The sequence below is a fragment of the Mandrillus leucophaeus genome, unplaced genomic scaffold (assembly GCF_000951045.1).
Source record: "Mandrillus leucophaeus isolate KB7577 unplaced genomic scaffold, Mleu.le_1.0 Scaffold236, whole genome shotgun sequence".
NCBI lineage: Eukaryota > Metazoa > Chordata > Mammalia > Primates > Cercopithecidae > Mandrillus > Mandrillus leucophaeus.
The window spans coordinates 3428696-3446940 of NW_012102432.1; the positions used below are offsets into that span (position 1 = coordinate 3428696).

Genomic DNA, 18245 nt, shown 5'->3' on the forward strand with positions numbered 1-18245 from the left:
AAACAGAGATATTAGAACACGATTTCTGTGTCAGGTAAACAGATCTGGGGACAGTCCTCTCCAGAACTCTACAGGGTCCTTAAATGTGTCTTGCCATTTTGTTTCTTCCTGGAGTTATAGGTCAGTATTTTAGTGCCATGGCTTTTTAAGTCCCCAACTCTCAATGCTTTTATCCCCACCAGTTAAGTTTTTTTCCTAGAATCCCTAGATTCAGATGAAACATGCATGCTTCTTTCTGCTCTCTACATCAACAGTGCTCTCATCTCTCCATCTGCTTCCTGCATGACTCACTTCATAGAGACAAAAGAAGTTCCACATGCAACAGCATATGAAAAACTATTTTGTTCTGCAAAAATTTCCAACTAGCAAAGAGGTCAACTTGGTTGTAAATACCACAATCACTTTTTTTTTAAAAATCAGATGCTATTTATAAATTTGTCTCTTTGAACCAAGTTAGGTATTTCTTTAATTAATTCTTCCTGTTTACGAACTCTTTTCCCCAGCTTTCCTCATGCAGTTGTACCCTGTCCTCCTATTTCTATATATGCAATACAGAGGAGCTGTTTTACAATGGCCAGTCTTAACAATAGTGAGATATTAATCTTAAGAACCCTATTATTTTCTGCTTTCTCTGGCCATTTGGTACACAGCACAGCTAACAAAACTATTTCAGAAAGTAATTATACCTCCCAGTAGTTGAGAAAGCAATATTCTGACTTAACTCGGAACCTGAGAAGTCTTGGTTGCCAAGCAGAGTATACGCTCAGTAGATACTAGATGAATGACGTAAGAACATGCTAATTTTCTTAATATCTACCATGTCATCTCTGTCAATGAAGCTCTTTGAAAGTGAGGTAAAGGAGTTCAATATACTTGTATTCCTCTTCCTCTTCCCTTTGAATAAAGTCTCTGAGGCAGTTTCGTGGACCACCATCATCTTCAGACTCAGTAAATTCAAAAACAGTAGGGATCAATCGATCAATTTTTTTCTAATGTACCACCACACTTGTGGATAGCCTGGGCCACAATCACTGACATACCCAAGTCCTGGATTACTGTATGCAAGAACTTTTTTTTAAGCCCCATCACATATTCAGGAAAGAGTTACTGCAATAGATGAGCTGTATTGATTATCGTGTCTCCCAGTTTTTTCATATCCTTTATTACTACATTAAATTAAATCTTGACTGCCTAACCAAATATTTTAAAAGTCAAAGCCTTTTTAACTTATTAATTTCAAAATAAACTTATTTGAAAAAAGGAAAGCACTCCTTTCTTAGGCAGCTTCCCTTCAATTATAGTTACACCAAATGATTATACACAAAATCCTTTCATACAGTTACCTACAAATAGTGGAATAAAACGAGGTATCAATTTGAAAGTGGGTAACAATAAAAAAATACACAATTACTATGCACAGTCTCACAAAACATCATGTAAGAAACTCAGGCGATGGACCTTATCACCTCCACCTATGCCAGCAGATGTGCTTCTGCCTCGACAACATTACTATTCCTTTTAGCTCCGACGAAGTGATGTCCATTTAATTTCATTTTAAGAAGACTCTGTGTGTCAGGTTTCCTGACAATGAAAGAGATACCAGAATCAATGAAGAACTACCATGACCTCCACAGCATCCCCTCCTCGTGGATGGAGGACAACGAGATGGCTGTTTTCCCAGAGCTCCTGTGGAGGACTGTGAGGACGGTGACTGTCCCTCAACGTATCATCTTTACAAACATTTCCTTGGTGCCTGCAGAGCTGAAGACACTCATTGGTCTTCCTTTCTGGGAATGCACTTGGAGATAATCCTCATCAAGCACATTTTCATCGCAAGTAAGTCTAGTGCAGGTAACAGCAGTTCCCTATGGCCTGTGCCGTAGCTGGATATAGTTACTATCCACTATTTTGACTGTGACTTATTGTAGGAAAGAATAAAAAGTAGAAAGTGGCTAAGTTATCAAGATGCTTACTTTTTAAGTAAGGATTTAAAGACCAGACAATGAGCTGTTTGGAATTGGACAAATACAATTATATTCTGAACAACAATGTGTTCCATCTTGAAAACATTTCTTCTCAAATAAATACTCCCGATCATTAGAAAAATAAATATTTTGTTCATGTGCTAATCAGAGCTTCCCAGTTGGTGAGCCAAGGATGAGTACAGGTTATAAGTCCTTGGGGAAGGTCAGGACACCCAGGACTGGTGGTGTCCCGTGGCAGTAGGCAGCCTTCTGTTTTTACCCAAGTGTGGCATTCATTTTCTGTATGTGCCATCATGTGAAAAAGCTTAAGAACACTGCAATATGTAATAGGAAAATTATTTGGATAACAGATTCTAATCCATTAATCAAATGTTAGTATAAATAATAGAAAACTCTTTGAACTAGCCTAAAGATTGTGGGAGGCTGTGGGAGGGATAGCATTAGGAGAAATACCTAATGTAAATGACAAGTTGATGGTTGCAGCAAACCAACATGGCACATGTACACCTATGTAACAAACGGCACATTCTGCACATGCACCCTAGAACTTAAATTAAAAAAAAAAATAGCCCAGTGACAATCAGATTGTTTGATGTTGACAGAGTTAAATTAATGTGTACTCACCAATGAAAGAATGTTTTACAGTAAGAATCTACTATCTGGGAACACATGAACTAATAATAGAACACAACTCAGATAAGCTCAGTCAGATGACTGTTTAAGCCTTCAGGAAATGGTGACATAACTGTCTCTTAGTAGAAAACTATGAAGGTGGATCCCTACTGAGAAGATATATTTAGATTATATCATAAGCATTAGTGTTTACCTGCAAATACAAGTTTACTTCATTTTAATGCTTAAGTATCACCTGGAGTGAACACATGCAAACACAGAGTTTCTCTTTTCCATATGCTTACCAAGGTCCCTGAGACTATTCACTGTTTCTAAGCACTCTCACTTGTTTTGTGGATTGGCCACCAAATAACAGTCAACTGCTTTGAGACAGATCTTAGGATAGCTTTAATAATAATTCTTTAGGAAGAAAAATGGGAAATCCCATCCTAAATAGGATAATTCAGTCAGACTTTTTCCTTTAAGCAAAACTAGATTTTTTTGTTTTAAACTAAAAGCAAAGCTGGCAAATCTAATCTCTTTAAGAATAAAATAAGCTGCTTCAGAGAATCAGCTGCAACAAAAAGCTTTTAGGTGTTTTTTGGTAATAACAGTCTTCAGCTAAAAATATATGGCCATGAATACATAGAATACTCCTTCTCATCTCAAACTCTCAGTTAACAAAAGATCAAATTAGCCTATAGAAATTAGCATTAAAAATATTTTAAAAACCTTTCTGTACTTCCATGAAACTCATCAAATCATCCAAGGCATGCTAAACGACAGTAGCTTTGCTTTCAAAATGTACATTAAAAATAAAATATAAGTGATCATAACCACGATATAAACTATGGAGTGAAAAGAAGCCTGAGGATGACAGGTCATGTTGAAATTCCCACTAGGAAATCATACACACAGCAATATTAGACAGAAAATAAATCAAATCCTTCTACTCTTATGATATGCTATTCCATGATGCTCCTACTGAAAAAAAATCTAGAAAATCTACTCAGGAAGACCTGATCATCTCTTGGGAAGCTGGAAAAGTATGGGACAAGCGTGGTGTAAAACTCCAGATTAAATCTGAGGCATTGTAATGCCCCAAACTTCTAAGCATCTGTGCGAACTAAACCAACCCCAGATATCCTACTCAACTCATTGAGAACTTGCATCTACAAGTCCTGCTGGCCACAGTATGACAAAACCTATGAGCCATGGAAAATAACTGGACTATCATCACTGAAGTAAAGCTTGGCCCAACACTTAATGAAATGGCAGTACAAGTTAAGTATCCCTTATCCAAAATTCTTGGGACCAAAGTGTTTCAGGTTTCAGATATTTTTAGATTTTGGAATATCTGCATTTATACTTACAGGCTGAACATCCCAAATGAGAAAATCCAAAATCCGAAATGCTCCAATGAGCATTTCCTTTGAGCATTATGTGGGTACTCAAAAAGTTTTGGATTCTGGGATTTTTGTATTTGGTATGATCAACCTGTATTTATGAACAAAGGGTAAAACAAAAACTTGAAACTCACTTTAGTGAAGATATCATGATTACACTCTGCTATAAGACAACTGTTTAATAGACACTAGCCAACAATGTAAGAATCCAAAAGGCAACAACTTTTGAATAACTGAAAGTTCCAGAGAATATACCACAATATTTGACAAGCTTTTCAAATACTGTTTACAGGCATCAAATTCAGAGCAGTGGGACTATCAACTCAGCAACAATTCTATTCAGGTTCAGTGCAGTCACCAGTATGATCACTGACCAAGTCCATCATCTTGAGTCCCTCCAACAGCTTGCAGTTCCTGTTCTTCAGCCTGTGGGCTTCATCAATGACTACACAGCGCCATGGAATATTCCGCAGCTCAGGACAATCAGTCAAAATCATCTCAAATGTAGTGATGATGGCATGAAACTTATAGGACCCCTTTATCACTCGACCCTATAAGAACAACTCTGAATTATTATTAAGCATTAATGACTACATAAATAACTTTAAGGATGAATAAATAGCATAAACATATATATTTATCCCTTTGGAGATCTCTTTATTTTAGATGACATACATCTGTTTTCAAGTTATTTTGGCAGTTTTAAACTATATGGTAAAACAGAATTGTAAAACAAATGACAAAACTGTCAGTAAATTTTGGATCTAATCTCCTAATAGAGCACGTGCATCACTTACCACTAAGTATACCCATTCTAGTCACACATTCACATATGACAAAATTTATAATAATTTCCCAAATCTAAAGATACAGACTTCAATATTTTTTCTCCTTTAGTTATTTAATTGTAGGTCAGATTTTATACTTAGAATACACACACACATCTATCTCTCTCTCTATATATAAATATATATATATATAGCAAAACATATATATATAGCAAAAGTCCTATTTGCAATTACAGGACTTCCATTTACTACCCATAACATAAAACTATTTTAGCATATATTATTCTTCCTTATCATGTCATTTATAATGCTTCACTGTTGATACACACTAATGGCATAAAGGTAACTAGAATAAGAAAAAATTAAAGCAATTGCTACTAACAGCCAAAGCATAAATTCCTCCCTTGGGATATATTTCATTCAATGTGTCATATATTTCAAGGACTTTTTACATCTTACTATTTTTCACTTCTAGCAATACCATAATAAAATATTCTTTCTATTCACATTTAATATTACCATTTTTTGTTTAGTTTTCTCTTAGGCTTGCGAAATAAAACTAATTAACATATCAAAGCATTAAACAGATTTCAGTGATCATCCAAGGCAAAAAATTTCATTCCTTCTAATCTAATAATCAGAAAAACCAAAGCTATAAAAATAAAGAGCTGCTTTTTTAATCTATAGACACAGATAATACAAATGTAAATTGAGTCAGATATCTAAAGCAAATTTCTCAATTTGGCAAAATTTAGGCCTTCCCAAGTCACCAAGACTTTGTTTTCTTTTAACACCTTAAAATGCACAGAATAAGCACACAGAATACAACCTGTGACAGTTTACCTGGGGATCTTTGAAGTACATTTCATACAACTGAATGGTCCGACGACTAGCTTGACTCCCATGATACACAACCACGTTCAACTCTGTCCAGGTTCGGAATTCCCTTTCCCAGTTGGGGATTGTGGACAATGGGGCAATTACTAAAAAAGGGCCATGGATTCCTTTCAAATATATCTCATAGAGAAATGTAATGGACTGGATAGTTTTTCCCAAACCCATTTCATCTGCTAAAATGCAGTTTCGCCTTTTGGAGGAAAATAAAGTACAAAAGTTTAATGAGTATGGATATGAGACACTGCTGTCATTTCACAAAATATATACCATTGTACTCACAAATGCATACTCAAAGGCTTTAGATGTTCTCTTAGATTCAACAAAATATATTTTCAAACAAAATTCTCAAAGAATAAAAATTATTTTACATACTTATATCAATCTCTGTTTAATATCTGTTAAATAAATGTTACATATATTTTCAATGCTTTTTTAAAAAGTTCTTATTAGAGTTAAAACATTAAGTTCTTTATTATTTTCAACAACTAAAGGAAAGAAACTACAGATATATTTAAAAGTGAAGAAAAACTTGTTTTACATACATGTTGTACCAATTGAAAAGTAGCCAGTTTACTCCCTCCAACTGGTATTCCCTGAGTTTGTTATTGTTTTTATACTCCCTGGAACTCTCCGATTTCTTCCAATCATCAGCAGGAGGTCGCTCCTGTTTCAAATATAGTAAATCCCATTAGTGGTTTCCCAAAGACCACACCACTATGCTATTTTCAAATTAAATTCTCTACCATCAGCCAATTCTTACCACACGCTCTGTTTCCGGCTCCCTGGACATTAGTTTCTCAAACTCCTCGATCTTTGCTTGATCTATGTCCTGCCTCCGCTCCCATGTGCTGTCTTCATAAGGAAGTGAACACCACTTCACCAGATAGTGAGTCACAGGCTGGACCAGATTTAAATAAATCAGAATTGGATTAATTTGACCACATACATATACACACACACATATGTGTGTATATGTATATATGTGTGTATATATGTGTATATATACACACACGTTTATACCTATACATATATACATATACATGTATATTTACATATACATTAAGGAAAAGCATGCTCTACTTCATTTATCAATAGACATTATCCTGGCATGAGTAAGTCTGAATTGACAAAAATTTAAAAACTATGGCCATAAAACAGCTGTTCCTAGTTAAGAGTCTCAAGTCTAAACTGGAAACAGTATTACTGGGTATTATCAGAACAAATTAGCCTTTTATCAAAATCATTGGTAAGTGATGTTCGAAAGCCAGGAAGTATAAAGAAATAGCTAGTAAACAGTAAAGCTGAATTTGAGATTTTTTTTTATCTGCACAAATCATTCATCAGGAGTTTGATTCAGACTTACATGGTAAATCATCTTAGCATATTTAAATGTTTACATAATTGGCTGGTTTCTTTAAAAATGAGACATACACTTAAATTTATTAGGATCTCTATCTTTTCCTTAAAAAGAGTGATACTATTTGTATCCAATCACACTAAAATAACGTATTTGAGCTTTAGAAGGGTGGAGCGCAAAATATTTCAGGTAATGCAGATCAACAGGATTTCCTTTGTCTCTCCTCTAGAAAACACTTGGGTTTGTTGACCTTCATTTCAGGACCAAAGTACGCTGACCTGGTCGTAATGTGAAAAATATTTGCTGTGCAATGTAAATATGCTATGAAACAATTTTTTGAAGTATAACTAAGGAAAACTAGAAAAGTAAAGATCATGTTACAGATATGGTCTTGGAAACATCATAGAGTGTCATGACACAGAGTTTAGAAGAAAATGGGAGTTCTTTGCAGACCCTTCCTAGACAAGCAAGATCCAAACACTGTATATATAAAATTCAATTTACATGGAGAAGCCAGGAAAGACAGAACTCATGGTGGGTGGGCACATCATTATCAAGACACAATACTCAGAAGTCACTACACTTGTCTTCATTCTTACTTCCCTATCAAATATCCCTTATAATCTCACAGAGTTTTGCAAAGCAAAATGAGAGTGTTGAGACTGGGATCTTTTAAGAGAAATAACGTCCATTAGCCTCTGTGCACTGCATTAAATGAATTCATCAACTTCACTAATGATGCCCAATTCTAAATAACCTTAAACTCCATTCTGCCACAAGAGACACTCAATTATATAAGGATACTTTGTGCTACATGACAGAATTATACCAAAATGTACTGAATTCTTTATCATATTGTGGAATTGTGCAAAACGTCAATGTGTTTCTTTCATATTGAAAATCAATTTTTTAAAAAGCTCTCAGACTAAACATAAAACATATTTAGCACTATTATTTATTAAGTCATAAAACTAATAATAAATCATTAAATTTCAGTTAAATTTAGGCCAAGTGTGTCATAGTCCAAGGCTCTGACCAAGACCAGGTCTAGGATTCTACCATCTTCTCTATAAACATGTATGGACTGCCTGAATCACCACTTCGTAATACAAATGATCTCCTGTTACCTCTCCCCGGTCATCTGTGCTACGTGCAAAGTCCATTATCCGGTCAACCTCCACATAATCTGGATTAAAAAGCTCATCCTCAATCTACACCAAAGGGGAAAAAAGAGTTAAAGGTTTATTTATTTTCCAAGATGAAATACTACTCCACTTTTCACCAAGCAATAATATTTTGGGTCATAGCAATACAACACTTAAATTTGCCAAATTCTATTACATTAATTGAAATGCTACAATTTAGCAAAATCATTCCCCATGAGGAAATCAGACTTCTCAGACTTTGTTAACTGGGTCTTTTAATTACCGTGTGAAACCTTTTACTGTGAGAGAATGTTTAAGAATATTTTAAATGAAGTGTGAAATTACAATTCACTAATGAGCAATCCAAAAGGCTTATGGCATGCGATGCATTTAGCATTCCTGAAACTACAGTTTGCAATGAAGAATCAGAGTCATGCAAAGTAAGTGTTACTTGGAATCTCATAACTCCTGGAGCTGTCCGATGCCTTATAGCATCATTTACAAAATGTTATTCAAAAGCCAAATACACTGAAACCAGCTAATTTCATATTTTAGCATGATCAGAGTTTACAATGTTTGGTAGTATTTGTCAATCAATATTAGTACCTCATTTAGAATCACAGTCTTATCATTAATCTAAGTTTTCTAATGATTTACACTGAATATAGTGTGTTTAGGTAAAAGTATTAAGGATAAAGAAATAAGGCCTAAATAATTGGCTTATTTAACCAATATATTAAATAATCTTACAAAAGTAAAGTAATATTGCTGCTTGCCAAGGCATCTCATATAAAAGACTAGAATTTGGCTCATAAAAAGTTACAGGCTGGGTGCGGTGGCTCATGCCTGTAATCTCAGGACTTTGGGAGGCCAAGGCGGGCAGATCACGAGGTCAGGAGCTCAAGACCAGCCTGGCCAACGTGGTGAAACCCCGTCTCTACTAAAAATACAAAAAATTAGCTGGGTGTGATGGCAGGTGCCTGTAATCCCAGCTACTTGGGAGGCTGAGGCAGGAGAATCGCTTGAACTTGGGAGGCGGAGGTTGCAGTGAGCCGAGATCGCACCACTGCACTCCAGCCCGGGTGACAGAGCGACACTTTGTCTCAAAAAAAAAAAAAAAAAAAAAAAAAAGAAAAGAAAAAAGAGTTATAGACTAAGCCATACCCAAAAGAAGTTAGGGTCAGGCAAGTTTCAGATGTTAGAAAACAAAAGACACATTTTATTATGTGTACCTCTCAATTAACTTATCAATAATATAACTGCATTAAAATATTTTGCAAAAGGCAAACTAGAAGTCACTTAGACACCATTCATATCCCTTGAATTGCAGGTTGAAAAGATAAGCAGTTCAGTCATCATCTGCTCAAGAGCAACAAACTGTCCCTGGCTACTCGGCCCTCTTAAAACACCCACTTGGGAAGCTTTGAACTGTGAATTACGAAACAGAAAGCAGAAACACAAATACATGTCTCAGCTACCTCAGGCTTTTACACAGAGGTGATTAGTAAGGAAAAAAAATCCATTGAAATGTTCAATTAATATAAAGTATTAGTATATTAATAAACTGGCTTTTCAAAAGCTTCTAGACTTAGGTAAACACGCATGTTATCCATGTACAGCAGAAACACTTAAACTTTCTCAAAACCACGTTTTGATAGCAAAAATTCCCTCTAAGAAAACTTGTTCTTAAACACGAGCTTTCATAGCCAGTGCTGAATTAAAATCCTTAACTTTTCCTAAACATTTCTACCCTTTAAGTGAGTAATCTGTGGCATCACACATGTGATGAAATTTCCAGTCTAAATGATGTTTTTGAATAGAGATTTTTAGTTGCAGCAGGCTTGTAAGGCAGCCTAAGTAGAAACAAAGAAGTAAAAGCAGCTGAAACTGAAAATCTTAAAGCAGAACAGCCATGGAACACTTGAAGCCATGATCATGTATGGGATGAAACAAATGGGGGCATGTGCATTTTCATGTGTAAAAGAGAGGGAGGAAGGGGATTGCCATCCTTCTCTGCTAACTCCCACTTAGGACAGAAACTAAGATTTCTAGCTGACAAGTTACCAGGTAAATAATGTACATTCAACTTTGGTATGTATACCTAGGGCTAGGCACAATTTCCTAAAGACTGTGTGACTACAGGAGACAGAATAAAAATAAACTTAATAAACAGGACCAGGATTTAGGGATGGGGGGAAAGCTACCATTGTGCTTCTGCCTGTCTCCCTCCCCCTGGCCCACAGAAAAGGTAAGCAGAACATATGGTGTCTCTTTCTAAAAGGAGGCTAATGATTTCAGCTCATCCAATGTCCCAAAAATTCAACTCTGATTTCTTAAGAAGGGCATGAAAAATAGAACCTCATAGCATTGTTCTCAAAATCAAATATTAAGATTCTTTCTTCAAAAGAATTTTCCTCCAAGTTCTTTGAAGAATCTTAATATTCTCCAAGATCTATGAATTGAGTCACATTCGAGTAACCCCATTCCACTCAGTCCGAACCACTGCACTGCCAAAAATGCTGCACACTCAGAGTGCCAGGGGTAGTGATGCAGACATGTGTCCAGTAAAAGAACAACCACATGATCTCCCATCGAACGCAGACTTTACCATAGGCCAGTTGGGATCATGGAAATCAAAACCCAGAAGAACACAGACTTGTTACCTGATAGTATAAGGATTTTATAACATAAAAGTACTAAGTGTTCTTCTGTCCCACTTTCCTTCATCTCCAAAAAGGGGTGGCAGTGCAAAGCAGGTTGTTAAACAGATACTATTTTGAATCAAATTGTATGCTTCTTTACATAAAGTCTACATTCTGTCAACTCTTTTATGAAAAGAGGAACTAATAAATCAGCAAGTCTTATCTTTCAATGTTAGGGTTTTTCTTTTATCTACTTGAGGCTGTTAAGTGGAACCAAATTGACGATCAAAAGTCCAGAGACCCTAGTAAGCAGCTTGTGAAAGCACTTTTAAAAAAATGTAACTGACTATACTGCGGAGGCAGAGGGCAGAACTGGCACTTCTAGTAAATGCAGATGTTCTTCCCTGACGTACTATTGCTGTATTTCCAGACTGATACCTGGGATAAAGGGACACAGGCAAAGATATTATTACCAGTTTCTATGCTACAACACAGCATTTGCGAAAATCAGTTTAGTGAACTCTCTGTGATTAGGCATTGACTTGAACAAAATAAATTTGCCACATACTTTCCCCAACACAAGTTAAGCTTTTGTATCTTAGAACTTGTACTTAACATTTACTGTAGAGTTCTTAACCTGCTAAATCTCAATAGAACTTCTGTCCACTTAATTTCATCGCCTACTAACTGTACTTTCATTACAAGATTTTTATCATACCATCACCACTATTTCCACATAATATCATAAGGACCCATATCTTCTAGCCTAAGCAACAGGAAGAATGAGAAATTTCCTGTTTACAAATTTGTTAGCAAGAACCAGTTACCAATATGCAAGTAACAGCACCAAATGAGACTAACTATTTTTTCTTAATTCACGGAACTAAAATTTTAAATTTAGAACATTTTAATAAAGTAAATACTTTGGAAAAGTAAGCAGGTATTTCGTACCTCTGAAAGGAACTTGTTCTGGCCCTGCTTTGCCTTAAATCGTTTAATTTTTTGCTGAATTCTCTTATCTTTTTCCAGGTCTTCTACGGATGCCCACTGACAATGAAGATAAGAGCTGAAAGAACAAAATAATATCCTTGAAATATGTAGAATATAATTAATCCGTTATTATGTCTTATTCAAAAAAGTCAACTAAACAGATAATTAAAATAATCTGCTTAATTACTCATTAAGGCTGCTGAGCAACATTTAATATACCCAATAATGTTTAGAATAAGAAGAGAAACTCAATATTAGTGCCTAAAATTTGCCTTCTGTCCTAAGCCTCCAGCTCTCTTACCAGCTACCAACGGAGAGAGACAGTGACAGAGAGAGAGAGAGAGAGAGACAGACAGACACAAGAGACAGAGAGAGAATGGCCTAATAACAATCTATTTCCATAAGTGAATAGGTTACACTTCAACATAAAATTAGCACTACAGGGTGACCTTAATTCTGAATTTATACTTTGAATCTCCTACCATTGAGAAATAGGTTTTTATCAAGTTAAAATAATTCAAATTTAAAACAGCAGTTTCTTTGGAGATAAGAGGTGTAGGGTACCCTAGAGTCATCCAAGGCCTATCATACTGGTCCCAAAGGGAAACCTAACCTGGTCCTTCTAGAACAATCTAGGAGGAAAGAACCACTGTTTGCTCCTGGAACACTGGGCCATGCCCTTAACCAGCTCTTTATCAGTTGCTGGTCTCCCAGGCTGTGTTCCTCCAGGCGTTCTGCAATGATATCCCTTGGTCCCCTGTGAATGTTTCACTTGCTATCATCTGTACCTGCACGAGGCAACCCCCACCCCCGGCCTCGCCACCCCCTGCTCTGAGCATGTATGGTGTCTTCCCTCACCTGAACTGGAATACATTTGTACTTCCCTTTTCTTCTCCAACACTCACAGGTACACAGTTAATGTTTTATGGCAACTCTGACATTCTTTTGTTTAGTTCTTCAATATTATTTTGTCCCATCACCCTCTCCCTGCCCTTCAAATAGCCTTGACAGCCTCTTATTTCTCTTTCTGGTGATGACATTAAAAAGAAATTATATGCTTGAATATATATATCTCTTTCAGAATCAACATACTAGTACTCTTAGAAATTGTGCTTTAGTTCACAGAAGTCACAAGTTTAAAACAAGTAAAAAAAAAATTATACAACCATTACAAATTTTTCAAAAATGATTCATGATAAAGGAAATGCTTATGATATTAAGTAACACATAACCGATAACCATGTCTAATACGATTTTCAAAGATAGGACTCATTTAGTCCTTCTATAATTGAGGGAGAATAGGATTTTAAATACATATGAGTTATATAGCTATGAATTGATATAAATGCTATATACACACACAGAAAATATACTAGATAAAATTGTATCAAAATGCTAATACAGGTTGACCATCCCAAATGTGAAAATCCAAAATTCAAAATGCTCTAAAACTCGAAACTTTTTGAGCACCAACATGATACTTGAAGGAAATGGTCAATGGAGCATTTTGGATTTCAGATTTGGGATGTTTAACTACTAAAGTATAATGCAAATATTCCAGATTTGAAAAAATCAAAAATTCAAAACACTTCTGATCTCAACCATTCCAGATAAGGGACACTCAACCTGTATTGATTATTTCTGGGTACTAGGACTGCAAGTATTTTATTTTCTGCTTTCAACTTGCAGTTTCCAAATTTCCAATAAATAATATGCAATACTGTCATAATCAGAAACACATATTATATGAGGCAGGCAGATCACCTGAGGCCAGGAGTTCGAGACCAGCCTGACCAATATGGTGAAACCCCAACTCTATTAAAAAATACAAAAATCAGCTAGGCTGTGGTGGCATGTGCCTGTAATCCCAGCGACTCAGGAGGCTGAGGCGGGGAAATTGCTTGAACCCCAGAGGTGGAGGTTGCAGTGAGCTGAGATCATGCCACTGCATTCAAGCCTGGGCGACAGAGGGAGACCCTGTTCCCCCTGCCACACATACACAAAAAGAAACACATAAAAATAATCTGCTCTAGTCTCCAAATTATTTGACAGAAAAAGGCACAAGTGCAGTCAGTCAGTATTCTTGTCTTGGCTGAGGTGCAAAAGCCTTCAAAGCACCACCTGTTTAGCCTTGAACCGGACACAGGCATATATGCAAGTGGCTCCAGCCCTGCTTTATCTGCTATAAACTGGGATGAAACTTTTAGTGGGACTCTGCTTTCTAGACCCTGATGATAACCCACTCTGGAGGCTTAGTCAGGAAGAAGAGGAAGGAAGAATAAAGGGTCAAAAATAGACTGCTTTGTCTTAATAGATTAAGGCAAGAGAAAGTTATAACTGAACTAGAACTTAATTTTTTTTAAAAGTTATGAAGAAGTAAATGTAAGAAAAATATTATGAAGCTAATAAGAAATAATCTGAACTAGGCCCTACGGATAATAAAGTTTATGGTCACTTTGGAAAACAAAATTTCATTTAAAAATAAAACGTAATGACTATGAAACAGGTATACATTTACACCTAATCTTGACAGTTAAAAAAAAAAAAAAAAGAAAGTGCATATCCCTTACCCATATCAGTGCAAAGTAGTAAATATTTATATTTATAATACTTATAAATATTTATATTTATAAATAAATATAAGTAAAATATTAACAAACACGACTCCACATCACATTAAGAAAATAATACGTCATGACCAAGTAGTTATTTCAGGAATGCAAGGTTGGTTCAATATTAGGAAATTCACTAAAAATACACAATATTAATATATCTAAGGAGAAAAATCACACAGTTATTTCTATTGACATGGAAAAAACATTTGATGAAATTTAACACCCACAATGGATTTTTTTAAAACTTAGGAAGACAGGAATTGATAGGTATCTTGTTAACACATATTTGAAGATTTTAGTTCTAAAGATAAGATCTTACTAAATGAAGAAACACCACAGTTTTCCACAAAAATCAGAAAGCATGGATACCTACTATCTCCACTATTATTCAATATTGTATTTGAGGTTATTAGCCAATGTCACTGACAAGTCAAAACAATAAGAGACATAATAATTAGAAAATAATAAGTAAAGCTATCTCTGTTTGCAGATTATATGATCAGGTACCTGGAAAACCCTAGAGAATCAATTAGAAAACTAATTCAAATAATAAAATAATACAGCAATGTAGCAGAATATAAAATTAGCATACAGAAGCCAACAAATTGTCTTCATTCACAACAACAATTACCAATAAGGAAATATGTTAGAGAAAACCTCTTTCACAATACCAACAAAGACAAAATACTTAGCAATAAATTTAATTAAAAATGTGTAAAATTTGTATAAGAAAATATTTAAAACTCTTATAAGACACAAAAGTAGAACTGGACCACTGAAAAGACATCATTTTCACACTGTGCAACTCAACATCATACATCATACAGTTGTAAATTTAACACAATGTAAATAAATAAAATGCAAACAGGCATTTATATGGGGCTAAACAATACTAAATTTTATATATAAAAATAAACATGCAAGAATATCCAGGAAAACATTAAAAGAGAAAAGCTACTAGGGAAATAGATCTACCAGATACTAAAACACACTATAAAGACTCCCTAAGTAAACAGTGTGGTATTGGCTTATAAATAGACAAGCAGTTCAAAGGCATAAAGTACAGATAAATTAAAAAATAAATAAAATAAAAAAAACTTTAGGACATAATAAAGTTTGGATCTCAAATCACTTGAGTCAAAAATGGACTCTTTTTTTTTTCTTTCTTTTTTTTTGAGATGGAGTCTCACACTGTCGCCCAGCTAGAGTGCAGTGGTGCGATCTTGACTCACTGCAACCTCTGCCTCCCAGGTTCAAGCGACTCTCCTGCCTCAGTCTCCCGAGTAGCTGGGATTACAGGTGCCTGTCACCATGCTCGGCTAATTTTTTGTATTTTTAGTAGAGATGGGTTTCACTATGTTGGCCAGGCTGGTCTCAAGCTCCCGACCTCATGATCAGCCCACCTTGGCCTCCCAAAGTGCTGGGATTACAGGCATGAGCCACTGCGCCTGGCCAAAAATTGACTCTTTAATAATGGTGCTAGAATAACAATTGAAAAAAATTAATTTAGAGCCATGACTTACACAATACACAAGAATAAACACCAAATGGATCGGGCACCTAAATAGATAAAATGAAACCACAAGGAAAGCATGGACAAATTCCTCTGTAATCTGGATATAGGGAAAGGCTTTCTAGCTATGACACAAAAGCTAGAAACAATAAAAGAAAAAACTAATAAATCTGACTGTACAAAAAATTTTAATGGACAATGCAATAAGCACCATAAAGTCAAAAGACAATTGAAACCGAGAAAAGATAGCTGCAACCCAGATAAAGAACTAATATCCCTTATATATAAAGAGCTCTTAAAAGTTAAGAGCATGACAGAAAATGAGCAAAAGACACAGACAACTGACAAAGCAAGATGTAAAAAGTGACCATTAAACTTATGAAAAGGTGTTCTTATTCACAGTAAGAGAAAATGCTAATTAAAACCTCAACTGAAATACAATTTCTTACAAAAATTAAAAAGTAAAACAGCACACTATATTAGAAAGATTGTGGGGAAATAGGTATTCACATACATTTCTGACAGGAACACAAATTCATACAACCTGAAGGAAGGGAATTTGGCAGTATCTCTCAAAAATACATACATGTTTGCCTTTTGTATCTAGCAAACCCCCTTCTGGGAATTCACCTGGAAGCCATGCCTCCAACAACTTGAAAATAGAGAGATATGTATGAGAATATATATTGTAGCATTATCTGTAATTGGAAAACATCAGAAGCCACTTACACACCCACATACACAGGAGGTTGGTTGAATGGTTATGGCACAGTCATGCAATGGAATACTATACAGCTGAAACAAAGAATGAGGAGGACCCCTATGAACTGAGGTAGAGTGATTTCCATAATGTGATGTGAAAAAAAGCAAAGCACAAAAATATACTAACAGTACACCAATTTCTTTTTTTGTAAGAAAGAAGAGGAAATCATACCTGCATGCTCAGGCCAAATTTTACAGAAAGGATAAACCTGGGATTAGTAAGGAAGCAAGCAGGAATGGGGTGGAAAGGAAGGGAAGACTACACTTCTTTTTTGTATAGTTCTAACTTTTGTAACATATTAATATTTCACAAACTTGAAAAACAATAAAAATCAACAAGCAGGGGCTAAAATGGAATACAAATACAAACCAAAACTAAGGAAACACACTGTGTATCAAATAAATCATGAGGCCCCAACCTTTTTGGTACTAGGGACCAGTTTCATGGAAAACCTAGATCCCTCGCATGCACAGTTCACAATAGGGTTCACGTTCCTATGAGAATCTAATGCCGTGCTGATCTGACAAGAGGCAGAGCTCAGGTGATAATGGTTAGTCGCCTGCCGCTCACCTCCTGCTGTACGGCCAGGTTCCTAACAGGACACTGACCAGTACTGATCCATGGCCTGGGGACTAGGCACGCCTGAAATAAGTAACAAACCACACTGGTGGGGTAGGAAAAGAGAATAACCAACCTAAGGAAATTTTGGATAAAGTTTTAGTCCCTATGCCCTCAAACTAAAGACAAAAAACTAAGCAAATATAGGCTTCTTTTTCACAGAAATATGGACTAGTAATTCTGAAATCACTTCCTATATATGTTAGGACTGACAAAAAAGCAAATATAAAAAATAAAAGAGCCAGGTTTACTCTGGTTGAAGAAGGGAATTACTAATATTAAAGGGGAAAGGAGAGAACAAACTCTGAGCTGCTGAAATAGTACTGTAAGTATCAATATATAGACATTGTTTTTGCTGTTGTGTTGGAGAGGTAGGTAAATATGTGTGTGTATATGATAAACAGATAAGTGTGTGTGTAACTCGATATATGTATGTATATATACACACACACAGACATACATACACACACACACACACACGTGTACACTCTCCCAGTCCCATCCACTGAGAGGCACTAGAAGCAACAATTCCTCAGCAACAAGGAACACCTAAAGCCCAAATCTTGGTTTCTCAGTGCCCCCCGTTCACTGAAAACAACCAAGCCTTCTTGGAGAAGTAACTGATTCCATAACTAAAACAGGGAAGTTACGAGACAAGCCTGGAACATCCTCTGGTACCAGAAAGCAAGAAAGTGTTCAAAGAAAAATGAAGACAAGGCAAAAGGACAGAAGAGCCAGTCTGAAGGGGCTCCCACTGGCCAAATCTGGTATAATGTGGGCAAAGTAAATACTACAACAGTAAAGGGTTATAATCCCTTGAATAAAATGAGAAGCCACAAGTCCGCTCAGCTATAAATTAACAAATGGACAAGAGGGTAAAGCTCTTCCCTACAGTAAAACCCAACCAATCAATG

General features: G+C 35.7%; 1 protein-coding gene across 1 annotated transcript in view; it reads right to left on the minus strand.

Annotated features, from left to right (window-relative positions):
• CHD7 (chromodomain helicase DNA binding protein 7) overlaps nucleotides 1-18245 on the minus strand; it is a 129686-nt gene that overhangs the window by 38689 nt on the left and 72752 nt on the right. Inside the window, exons 7-12 of the mRNA XM_011982173.1 lie at nucleotides 11784-11898; nucleotides 8173-8256; nucleotides 6449-6586; nucleotides 6231-6352; nucleotides 5635-5878; nucleotides 4378-4554 (exon numbers count right to left, since the gene is read on the minus strand). Coding sequence (XP_011837563.1) covers nucleotides 4378-4554; nucleotides 5635-5878; nucleotides 6231-6352; nucleotides 6449-6586; nucleotides 8173-8256; nucleotides 11784-11898 — 880 coding nt within the window. The remainder of the gene's footprint in view (nucleotides 1-4377; nucleotides 4555-5634; nucleotides 5879-6230; nucleotides 6353-6448; nucleotides 6587-8172; nucleotides 8257-11783; nucleotides 11899-18245) is intronic.